Genomic DNA, 11,459 nt, shown 5'->3' on the forward strand with positions numbered 1-11,459 from the left:
ACTCTTTCTTCATTAATATTTTCAGTATCTTCCATGAAGGAGAGATAGAAGAGTAATTAGGAAAAAGTAATTAGGAAACATGCTTTTTTCTTTGTGGCCTTACATATACAGTGATGACAGTGAATAACCTTGTCCCAAGCAGTAACTATACTGATTGACTTTTTCCCTGCTTAGTTAAATGCTCCTGAGATTGATCAAGCCACTAAAATGTTTGGCACCAGCTAAACGACTTCCTGTCCCCCATTTATGTCATGTAATGTCAAGGAAGCAGCATTGCCGTGGCTCCCATTGGCAGTCTTCTAGAATTTGTTTCCATTTCCACTACAGTCTGTGGGATTTTAGATTTTATTTCAGCTTGTGCTGTGTCAGGCATAATTAGTAGTGTTAATAAATGTTATTATTAAATAAAAAGTGAATTGGATAGTAAAAATTTATATCCTGAAATATCAGTATATATTTTTCTATCATATTGGAAGCAAAAATATAAGGTTCTGAGTTCAGTCTGGTGGAAGGCATTTTGCCGTTTAAAGTAAACAGAATTACCAACTTAGCGACAGATAAAAAAATGATACCATAATGTTTCTAAAACCACCATACTGCTGTTGGCTCTGGTTGCAGGGCAGAAATCACCAGGTGCTGCCCCTTGAGTTATTTTTGTGTAGCCTAGGGGAGTTGCAGGTTGTGAGCCTAGACACCAGCAGCTTAAAATACCTCCCATAATCATAGAATCATAGAATAGTTAGGGTTGAAAAGGACATTAAGATTATTTGCTTCCAATAATGTAGGAACAAATGCTGAACAAGTGTCTTAGGTGCTGCCCTGAGATGCACAGGAGACATTAGCTATTCTGTCGCTCCTCTGAGCTGTGTATTAAGCACATAGATGCAGAGGACAGCCAGCATCATTTCCACTGCACCAGCAGCTCACAGGGGTCATACAGATACAACCAAGGCACTGCTAAGACCAGAAGAGGTTTAAAATAAAGCTAAAGAAACTTTTCCTTGCCATGCTAATCCTCCATGGTACTACAAAGGCAACCACAATAAACCAGCACACAGTTCAAGGAGCTCCTTCTCCTTCACTGAAGACTAGTTGGAATGGATCACTGTGCTATTGTATGGTTTGATTGTGCTGACAGTTACATGCCACTGTTCCCATAATAACAATTTTTCTTCTTTGTTCAAATGAAATTTCTAATTACACGTGTGATGGGTTGTTTTAATTCTTTTCCCTTTCCAAATCCACCTTCCTTCAATGCATGATGGGCAGGCTCAATATTGTGCATGACACCCGCTACAAGTGTTGGTAGGTGCCAGCTTTGTTTCTTGATTATCTTAAACCTGTGGTGCAGCTCACAGACCCTCAAAATCCACTGCTAGATTTTAACTTATAGCTCTCGTGCCGGTCCACCTCCCTTAGCCTCCTGCCCTAACACCTGTCAATTAAATGCAGTTGTTTTGATTTAATTGACATGGACACATAGATGTTGTTAATTTTGTAGAGCAGTTTTTTGAATTGCACATTGTTCTTTGGTGGATTTTGATTGGACTATGAGTTCCAGTGTTTAGAAACTATCTTCTGTTATATAAAGATTGTATCTTACTATAGCCACATACTGTCCTTCAACAAGATTAATTTTTGTTTGCAGTAAATATTTGGGTTGAATTTTTTAAAGACAAAAATTTGTAAATATAAGGGCATAAGAATTCTTCTGTTGATTTTTGTATTGAAATAGTTAATCTTGTTTATATTGATTTTCTTGATTTGATGGTAACAAGCATTTTCCCCTTTTTTTCTCTTTCATTTCCCACCCCTCTTTGTCCCTGGAATGTTGTCCTGCTTTGCACTGTGATTGCATGTCACGCGCTGGCAATGATGTCTCGGGCTTTTTGCTGTGATAAATACCATGCTCAATTCTCCTACCACATGTCGCTCTGGTTCCCATACTGCTACACTCTTCTGTATGTTTGCTTATATGATTTTCCTTCCGAAAGTTCCCATGGTGCACGGTGCTACGCCAGCCACTGTGTCTGCAGCAACAACATCTGCCACAAGTGTTCCCTTCGCTGCAACAGCCACAGCCAACCAGGTTTGCTAATTTACAGCTTTTCCTTACAGACAACTTGAAATTTTTGCTTTTAATGAGCATGGGGGTTTTGATTTTACCTCTTGTTGGCCTACACATTCTCTCTAAGATCTGCAGCACAGCTTAATAAGCCTTTATCCATGCTCAAAAGGTGCTGCAGTTCCATTTCTGATGCTAAAAATAATTGATAATAGGGTTTCTGACTCAGTCTTAACATTTATGGGCCATGCTGCTTATTTCTGCTCTCAGAGATGTAAAGAGAAAGGGATGATACATGGAACCCATTATTTATTTCTATTTCTGTGAAGCCGACAGTTCTTTTTAGTACAGAACTCCAGTGAAAGCCAGTAAAACCTCTGTGCAGAGGGGTTGCAGGATCACACTTTTAACCATCTGAATTTAGCAGTCTGAACGTGTTCTGACTCTCCTCTTCCAAGAACCAAACAAAACGTTTGATCAAGGGCCACACAGAAACTTCTTTTAAACCTTTGTTTCAGCTTGCAGTTCTGCTTGGAAATAGCAGACTTCAGAAAATGTCCATTAAAGCCTGGTTTTATTTCTAAATAGTTACCCCAGTTGTTGCCATGTTTGGATGTATTTCAGGAATAAACGAATAAGGTTTTATTAAGTAAGTGATTAAAAGTCCTCCCAGAAAAGCCAGAAGAGTTGCTCCAAAGATGAGCTGCAGGGCCAGAGGAGCTGCAGTCCCCACATGCACCATCTGGAGCTGCGCCTGGGAACAGAATGTGGCCTGTTGTTTTTCTCTGGCTGGGTTGTCAAAAATGCAGATTTCTGTAGTACATCTGGCTGAAACTGCAATACTAAAAGCTTTTTAAAGACCCTCTAGTTTCTCTTACAAAAACAAATTATTTTTTTTTTTTAGATTTACTAGGGAATTAGAATTGCTGATATCGTGAAGCCATCAGTTCTGGTCTAATATAGAGGTATTACTCTACTCAGTGGAAATCACTTTTAGAAAAGGGAACTAAATGTTTTCTTCAGCATTTTGCAGGCATGTTTCTGTATGTGTAATTCTGGAGATAAATGTCAGTTTTTAAGGCAGGCTTACTTGACATATTCAGCTTCCAAAGTCATTAGCGCTAACTCCTTAAACAATTCCAAATCCTATGGGGATGCTGTTGGGTGTGCATCACAGCTGGACATTGGGCAGCAGTGCATGTGCACATGCCCCTCTGTGCTTGGAGTGGATAACACCAGCAGCCCTGGCCTAACTGCAGCACACCGAGTGCTGCGCTGCCGCTGAGGGTGCTGCATGCTGCAGGCTCTCACAGGATTAAGCCCAGAATCTTCGGCTTCAAGCCTCTCCACCTTTGCCTGTTGAGCACTCCCAGTTTGTACAATGCCCAGCTGTACATTCTTTGGTAACCTGTCTGCTTACTGATCTCTCAGTAGTTTATTAAGCCATACAGTTAATTTAAGTATGTCTCTATATCTTTTGTAAGTCCAGGGAGTTGTAAGAACAAGCCAAGACACAGGAAAACATCATTATTTTTCTAATCATCTCTGTCTAAATAGCCATGCATTTTCCCAAATAAATTACAGGGCAACTTTCTGTTGTGAAATCAGATCATTTCATGCATATCCTCCCTGGAGCCTCATAACATACTTAGTACAGTACTGCAGCCAAACCTCAATATATACATATATAACAAATATATGTATATACTCTGTGAGCAATGCTGAAGTTATTTAATGCCACACGATGCGATGTGCATGCATGCCAAAAGTCTTAAGATCTGGCCCTTCATCTTCATTGACTGGTGTTGAAGGTCCTTGGTATGTTTCAACAGCCCTATCCCTGATGCTTCTACACAGTTGGGTGCAAGAGCCTGTCCTGCAGCAGTAGAAAAAAAATGGTATGAGAAGCTTCATTATGTTTGAAGCACATTTCTGTTCGAGGTGGCAATGTTGTAGAGTTGTGTGGAGCTGCTAGGGGAGGAGAGGGCACAAGGGGTGGAAAAACCAACACCAAGACCTGTAAATTAGTTAAGAGGAAACCTCCCCATTCACTTTCTCGTGCAGATTAACAGGTCTCCCTCAGTATCCATCAGGAAAGTCTTTTCAAGTGCAACAGCCATTTGTGATTGTACAAATCAATTTTGTGCCAATGCCCCAACATGTTTCCCTGTGCATGGGTGCATCTATTGCTCCCTCCAGCCAGATGTGGTCCTGTCTGTACTACAGGGTTCCTCATGGTTCCTCCAGCACCTGCACATCTTAGTGCTGGCCCTTCTCAAGGACCTGGCCCCAAGGGCTTGCCCTTGACTCCCACCATGGGGCTGCACAGATGGGACATAAGGCTCTTGTGTAGAACAGAAGTTTGTACTGCTGGTAATCTAGTCTGATTTTAATACTTTTTTTATGGGAAACTGAGTTGATGGGGCACTTCAGGAGAGCCACGTCCTGAACTCTTGCTTATGCAGACGAACATTTTGAGAATTGTTTCACTGCTTTGGGGAGTCTCAGATTTTCAGCTGACCCAACGTGATGCCCATGGTGGCAGTGGGCAGCTTTTCTTGACAGCAGATTTTCACCAGCCATGACAATCAAGCTCAGGGCATCTTAGGTTTGGCATTCAACAACCAAGACACTGAAAGCAGTGAACACTTCACAAAATCAGACTGAAACAAGGCCACTGGAGAATTTGTCATTTTAAATGATACACTGAAAGCACAGAATTTTGTGTAGGCCAACAAAAAGGGCTATTTTCAATTACTGCACTGCATGACTTTTGTAGATTTTAACTTCTCTTGTTTTCTAAACAACCAATAATACTTATATTTGTCAATTAGTACTTAACACTATGTTTTCCAGTTTTAAGTTGCTATCGTAGCACTTCAGTTGACTTTTAACTTCTAGTTGAAATATAAAATCTGCCAACTCATGGCCAATCCTCACTTTTCCAAACTTACATTCTATAGCAAAATGCTGTGTCTCTGGGTTGGCTTATTGCACATGTTATTCACTGTTTAAATTTTTTACCTATAGATACCCATAATATCTGCCGAACATCTGACTAGCCACAAGTATGTTACACAGATGTAGACATTTTGTCATCAAACAGTAAGTTCCCAAAGTGTTTTTTCTTGCATTTATCTTATTTTCATGTGTGCATAATTTGTCTTTTTCAGGGACAGGATGTTTTATTTTCTTTCTAAGAAAACTAGTAAGATATGGGAAGGAGTCTCTGAGCTCCACTGGCATGCCATTCTTCTCTGAGTAGTGAGCCCATAGTTAGCAGTGACCACATTAGCTAGTGCATTGGACCAAATGTCAGTATTAGTTTGTACATGGAGCAAAATCAGAGTCTAAAATTAGAGGTTGACATTTTGTTTATGAAGGATGATGGCTCCAGCCCTAATGTGAGCCAAGGGCCAGGTCTTGGGGGGAGGTGGTTATGTTAAGCTGTCTTTAGAAAGAACAAATTTTAAATCTCCAGATTTGGAAAGCCGGCATCTCTGCAAACACAGGTGTAGCTGTCTGTCTAGCTGACACCTGATTTCTCACAAGTGCAGGTTGTCAGGTGACAACAATATGTTATGTACAGTATTTTCCTGGCATGTGTGGTATGGTGAAGAGAGGTCCCACAGCACAGGTGCAGCTCACACCTGCATTATGTCAGTGTGCATGGCAATTGGAGATAGTCTAGGTCAGCTTTGTATACTGCAATCTTCATTCTGAATAGCTTGAAATCTAGGTTTGTATGCCTAAGCTTGAGAGACTTTTTTCTCCCCTGTATCTTCTTGTGAGTAAACTGTAGATTCCAGTCTGTTACTAAATTGCCTGTTGTCATTAAGACCACCTGCAGCACATCAGCTCCCCGAGGATAGCTTGTCATTTGTACTGCCTTTCTCTCCCTTGCACTCCATTTCTGCTGCAGTTTTTATTGAATGGCTCAGCAATAACGGAATTATTATGTAGGGTGAGGATTAACTGATTTGCCACAGTGGGTTTATAATAATAGATATTCTTTCAGGTGAACAAAGCCCTTGTTAAACTGCTTGAGTGACTGAGGTGGGATGCCACTTATCTGCAGCGTAAATGTGCTACCAAGCTTCCCCCTGCAGTCAGCTGGGACTGGGGGTGTGCCCATTGTAGAGACCACTCTTTAGAGGCATCCCTCACGCGATAGGCAACAGAGACTAGAGAAACAGCTACACTAGTGCAGTTAGGTGTGAAAAATTACCTTGGGAACACAGAGCCCAGATTCCTGAGGGTATTCAGGTGCCTCTCAAATATTTGCTTTGCAGGGGCAGCAGCAGCAGAGGGAAGAGAGGGGGCCTGGGGCAGCTGGCAGCATTGCCGCAGTGCTGGATGGTGAGCTGCCTCCCAGGGTCTGGGCTGTAGGGCCGGGAAGCCGTCCCCAAGTTCTGATTCCACAGCTGGGGCTTGAGAACAGCAGGAGGCCAGCATCTTGTGCACTTTTACCCCTGCAGAATTCAGGTGTGATGGGAAGCTGTGCTGCAAGAACACCTACTAAAGAGAGGGACATCCCACAAGGGGCATGTGCAAGCTTCCCCATGCTGGGTGGCAGATTTCCTTGCTGCACGTGTAAAGTTGGGGCTGATATGGTGCTAACAAAAAGTTATGACTGTGTTGAAAATGCTCTATCTTCTTTTATTTCTAGATCATAACTAAAGAGAAAAGGACAGTGTGTTTGGGTGGGGAAGAGGACAAGCTCATTAGCCATAATGTATATACTGTCAAGCAACACGCGGAAACGCCCTCAGCAGTAAGACATCCACACATTGCATGTTAACGAGATGAAACAAGAACTTGGAAATCCACTGCACACTGTTGCCTATATACTTTGTACATTGAATTGGTATTTGTGCTGAGGTGATCTTATTGTCTAAAACCTACAACATTGTCTATCTTTTCTAGAACAGAAGTATGCATATGTGTTTGAATATGCATATGTAGTCTATTTCCTACATAACCATGTATGTCACCTTGAAAAGACAGACGATGATGTAAACATGAATCTATTATGTATTGGTACGTCTGTAGACCAAGATATAATTTTTTAAAGTAAGTTTATTTCTTTCAAGGTTTACAAATAACAAAGGTGCACCTTGTATTTAAAATTGCCATTATAGACAAGAGCGTGCATGCACAGTAATTTTTGTTTAAGAGTAATATTTTTAATGTAATAGATTGTAAGAAGTGGTAAGAGAGGTATCTGACAGAGATGAATGTGCCAAGCAAAACCACAACTGTGTATATTTTAAAGCACATCAATGGCTTTAAGTACCACGTTGTTAAGGATTCTCATGAAGTGCCATAGACTGTACATCCGATTAGAGTATTATTTCTGCAGTGTTATTTTCAGAACCACATTTTCACTTACTTTGTTAGTACTAATCAGTCAAAGGGCACCATTCTGTTCAAACCAAAGCTGTCTCAGAAATGGCCAACTATTCCTTACCGTAACAGTAGACAGCACAAGAAAGATACTCTAGCCGTACAAATTAACCCATACTGGACATATATATTAACTCTTTTAAGGCATTGTAGTGTAATATTTATGCATATTTTACTGTATAACATGATATACGAAAGGGAAAAGCCATTTCTGAGACACAGTAACAAATGTTTGAGGAACTTCTTTTGCTTCTATTTATAGCCTCTGTCAAAAGTCAAAAGGACTATAAATGTTTTGCAGAGATGGGTTTCACTTTTACTTCATCAAAGTCACGCTCTACATGGTGACTCTAAACAAAGACACAAAAAGCACTGACATCAGATGCATGACAAACCAAAATATGAAAAAATGGAGATGTTAATTAGTGTAGAAATTGGGTGGGTTAAATACTTGGGTGAGTTTTATATGTGATTTTTTTTGTTCAGATTAACTGCTTATAGCCTTAGAAAGCCTTTACAAAATAAAAACAAAAAAAAAATAGATGTGCATTCAAGTTTTAAGAACGGATTCATCCAAAGGAATTCCTTTTTGTGGTTTGGATGTTGCAGCTAGTAAAGGATATTTTTGCTCTGTTCAGCAAAGTGCTGAAGTGGGGGCCAGGTCACTGGTAGCGTAGCGTGGAGTGGAAGAAGCGTGAGTTCAGTTGTAGAACTCTCCATACTTCCAAGTTTACTGCAAGTTTTTATGCTTGAGAGAGATGCTTTATAGTATAAGAATGATGTGTTGATTTTACTGATTGTACTGTACATCTATTAAAGCCTTAGATTATTACATTACGGGTTAAAACCCATACCAATGTAATTTCAATCGTGTTAAGAAAGTATAGGTGACTTCACATGTTATTGTAGTTACTTAACATTATAGAATATTACTTTTTTTTTTCTTGTTAAAAGTGTAGGTTTTATTTCTTACATTTATTAGATTGTTTTCATTTTCTATTACCAGTTGAATACCATTTCAGTTTATAGAATTTTGTTTTATTAGAGTTTACTGATGACTTTTTCAAAATACAAAAAAAAAAGGTAGTTTTCTTCATAACATACTCAGTTTTGAATTTACATGTAGTGTCATATGAGTATTCGTATTTGTTAACTAAATGATTTATATTTTACTGATTTAATATTACAATGTAAGAATGTCAGTCATTGTTAGTTCTTGTCTAGTTTTCATTAAAAGAACAAAGATCTTTTATATGGATATCTTATAATTATATAATCATTGCTAAGTAAGAAGTTAAGTTGTTGCTATGGCAACAATCCTGGCAGACAATTGAGTAATATTTTGATGATTTATTTTGTTTGTAATTAGTTATTATGAGAAAATCTAGTTCCTAGATATTAGAATAAAATTTATTTTCTACTGTATCCATTTCAAATGTTAAAATATTGTTTAAATATTTTTTGAAATCCCTGAATATCAGGCCTTGTTATAAATAAGCTGCATAATCAATAGATCAAGGGACTTTTTGTTGATAATCCAAATACTCAAAGTTTACGTAACAAGAATTATCGTGTGTGTGTGCAAACTCTTGAGGGTTGATTATGCTGCAGTTTAGCATGTGGGAACGTATAGAGAGAAGGTTGACTTTTTGCACTTCTGTATATAGTCAAAAAAGAGAGAAACCTGTATAATAGTAAGATCTTATTTTGAATAAAAATGTCTATAATTACAAGGAGTTTTGTTAAGGCTAATAAAATGACAGGCTGAACAAAATTGCTTGCAAAAGTGGCACAGAGTTAGCACTCCATACCCCTTCAAAAAAGTTGCTTTGCTTTATGTGGACAGCTTGTAGTTTGCCAGGATTTTTTCAGCTGGAAAGATACGCCATCCTTCCAAGACCTCATGACTGACAAAAGCTCCACTGGTTCAAATCTGCCTGAAAACCATTCAGAAAAAAAAAAAAAGCAAAAAAGAAAAAAAAAAGAAAAAAAAGCAGGTACTTCAAACCATCAAGGTGAAATCATGGATCAAATATTCCGTACATTATTCAAAAACTACTGCATGTTTAAAGTATCAAAAAGTATATTAAAGATATATGCTATTCAGACCAGTTTCTGACAATTTCAGTGGTTTATTGTTCACAAAAAAAGATTCTTAAAAACAAATACTGACTTTCACAAAAGAGTTGAATCATGAACAGGCAAACCAAACAGCACACCGTAGCTGTAGTTGTTATGTGATTATTTTTATTGCTGTAGTGGTCCTGTTCTTTTAGCAGGTGAAAAAAAAAACCTGGGAAATTGTACCATTTTAATGGAAAGCATTCAAGAAACCTTGTCATCACACGAATGCCAAAGCTGGAAAGACAAAGCGATTGGGCCATTGCCATACCTGATCTCTCCAGTACTCACACTGAATAATTGGTGAAGTTGCACTTACTTGCAACCCCGCAACTTTCATCTGCTGAAAGGACAGATGTGCTTGGTTTTACTATTATGTAATCACAGACTTACTTTTTGCTTGTAGTTGCTCCAAATTATGTACTCTGTCCTGGGCTGCAATTTGTTTTTATGCTTATTTTATTATTACTGCTATAGATGACCTTGCTGTATGGAAAAAAAAATAAAGTGAAATTGCCCTAATAAAAGGTCTCTTTCTTAATTACATTTTTCTAGATCAGGCTAAAAATTACACTGCTTCCTTTGCACACATTTTCAGTTTTATCTGTGCATTTGTTCGACTGAAGGGATATCATTTATTTGGAGGAAAAAGATGCTGGTATTGTTTTTTTTTTACAGCGCATCCTATGTTAAAGATACAGTAGATCTATGAAGAATACTAAGGAAGTGTGAGGTTATTGTTAAATCCAGAAGATAAATACAGAGTACCAGGATACCATAGATCGAGATTGAGCTTTTATTACCCTCTTGTGGCAGTACTTTCAAGATGCAGGTAAAGGAGATGGGCCCTCAGCAGCTGCCCCCAGTTTTGGTACCTGCAGCAAGGCAGTGACTGGCATTAGAGGGAGCCCCATTTCCACATTTTACTCTTCCCTGATCAGCGTCCCACCAATCACTGGTAATCAAAATTATTGACCAAAAATATCACAGGCTTAATTTGGAAAATGAAACTGTCAGAACAGTTGGTTTCCAAGAGGATTGCAGGTGTCTCCTGTGCTCATCGGCACAGCCCGAGAGACCTCAGAATTCAGGCTGGTTTTGTCCACTTCTCAGCTCAGCACACCCAGACACCTCATTCCTGTCAGCAGAGCCCCTGGCTTATTGGTACTGTGTTTGCATTCATGCTTGCAGTGACCCCAGCAGTTAAATCTATCATTGCATTTAGCTGCCAAGTGAAAAATACTGTGTCAAACAGCGCCAGCACTCTAAATTAGCAAAAATAACGTGACTTGATTCTCTCTATCTGATGAAGGCAGCCATGGAGGTTCTTGCCGTTGATCTGGCAGCTGCTGTTGGTCAGTTGGGCAGGATGCGACTCAGTGGTGTGGACCCTGGGCCACTGGCCCCACAGAGCTTGGGGTCACGCAGGACTCTGCCACAGCCCGACCAGGTTTGTCCCATCGCACTGGGCTGTGCTGGGGGCTCAGGCTGGTAAGCAAGTACCAAGCAGCAGCTCTGCCCCATAGCAGGGCTCACACAGGAGAGCCAAGAAAAATCAAAGCACTCAGCTGCTGAAGAGAATCATGAGAAGGAGCTCCTGCCAAAGCAGCGTCAGCACCTGCAGCCCAGGAAGCCCAGAGCAGTGGCATGTCGCTGGCCAGAGCTGGGGTGGTAACAACCATGGAAGCAACAACAGCAGCTGTAGCAGTTGTTAAAAGCGAAATATAAGAATTTTGTCCAAAGGGATCCCTGGGTATCTGCAGCTGAGATGCTGTCTGAAATGACTGAGGGATTCTCAGCCTTTGGGGAAGGAGGAGCAGAAGCCTGAAAAGGAGTTTGAATGGCCTTTGTATGATCTCTAGTGAAA

General features: G+C 39.8%; 1 protein-coding gene across 15 annotated transcripts in view; it reads left to right on the forward strand.

Moving 5' to 3' along the window:
• The window catches only part of MBNL1 (muscleblind like splicing regulator 1), a 103,857-nt gene extending 93,724 nt beyond the window's left edge, over positions 1-10,133 (forward strand). For 9 of the 15 annotated variants that reach the window (XM_062603074.1, XM_062603084.1, XM_062603070.1 and 6 more), the window contains 4 exons: positions 1,270-1,305; positions 1,995-2,089; positions 5,096-5,170; positions 6,735-10,133. In XM_062603074.1, coding sequence (XP_062459058.1) covers positions 1,270-1,305; positions 1,995-2,089; positions 5,096-5,152 — 188 coding nt within the window. In that variant the 3' untranslated portion in view covers positions 5,153-5,170; positions 6,735-10,133. The other 6 variants (XM_062603075.1, XM_062603079.1, XM_062603080.1 and 3 more) reach the window with 4 other exon arrangements.
• Positions 10,134-11,459: the final 1,326 nt, after the last annotated feature.

The sequence above is a fragment of the Pezoporus occidentalis genome, unplaced genomic scaffold, assembly GCF_034315485.1.
Source record: "Pezoporus occidentalis ecotype Australia unplaced genomic scaffold, CSIRO_AGI_Poc_V1 ctg8, whole genome shotgun sequence".
Taxonomy (NCBI): Eukaryota; Metazoa; Chordata; class Aves; order Psittaciformes; family Psittacidae; genus Pezoporus; species Pezoporus occidentalis.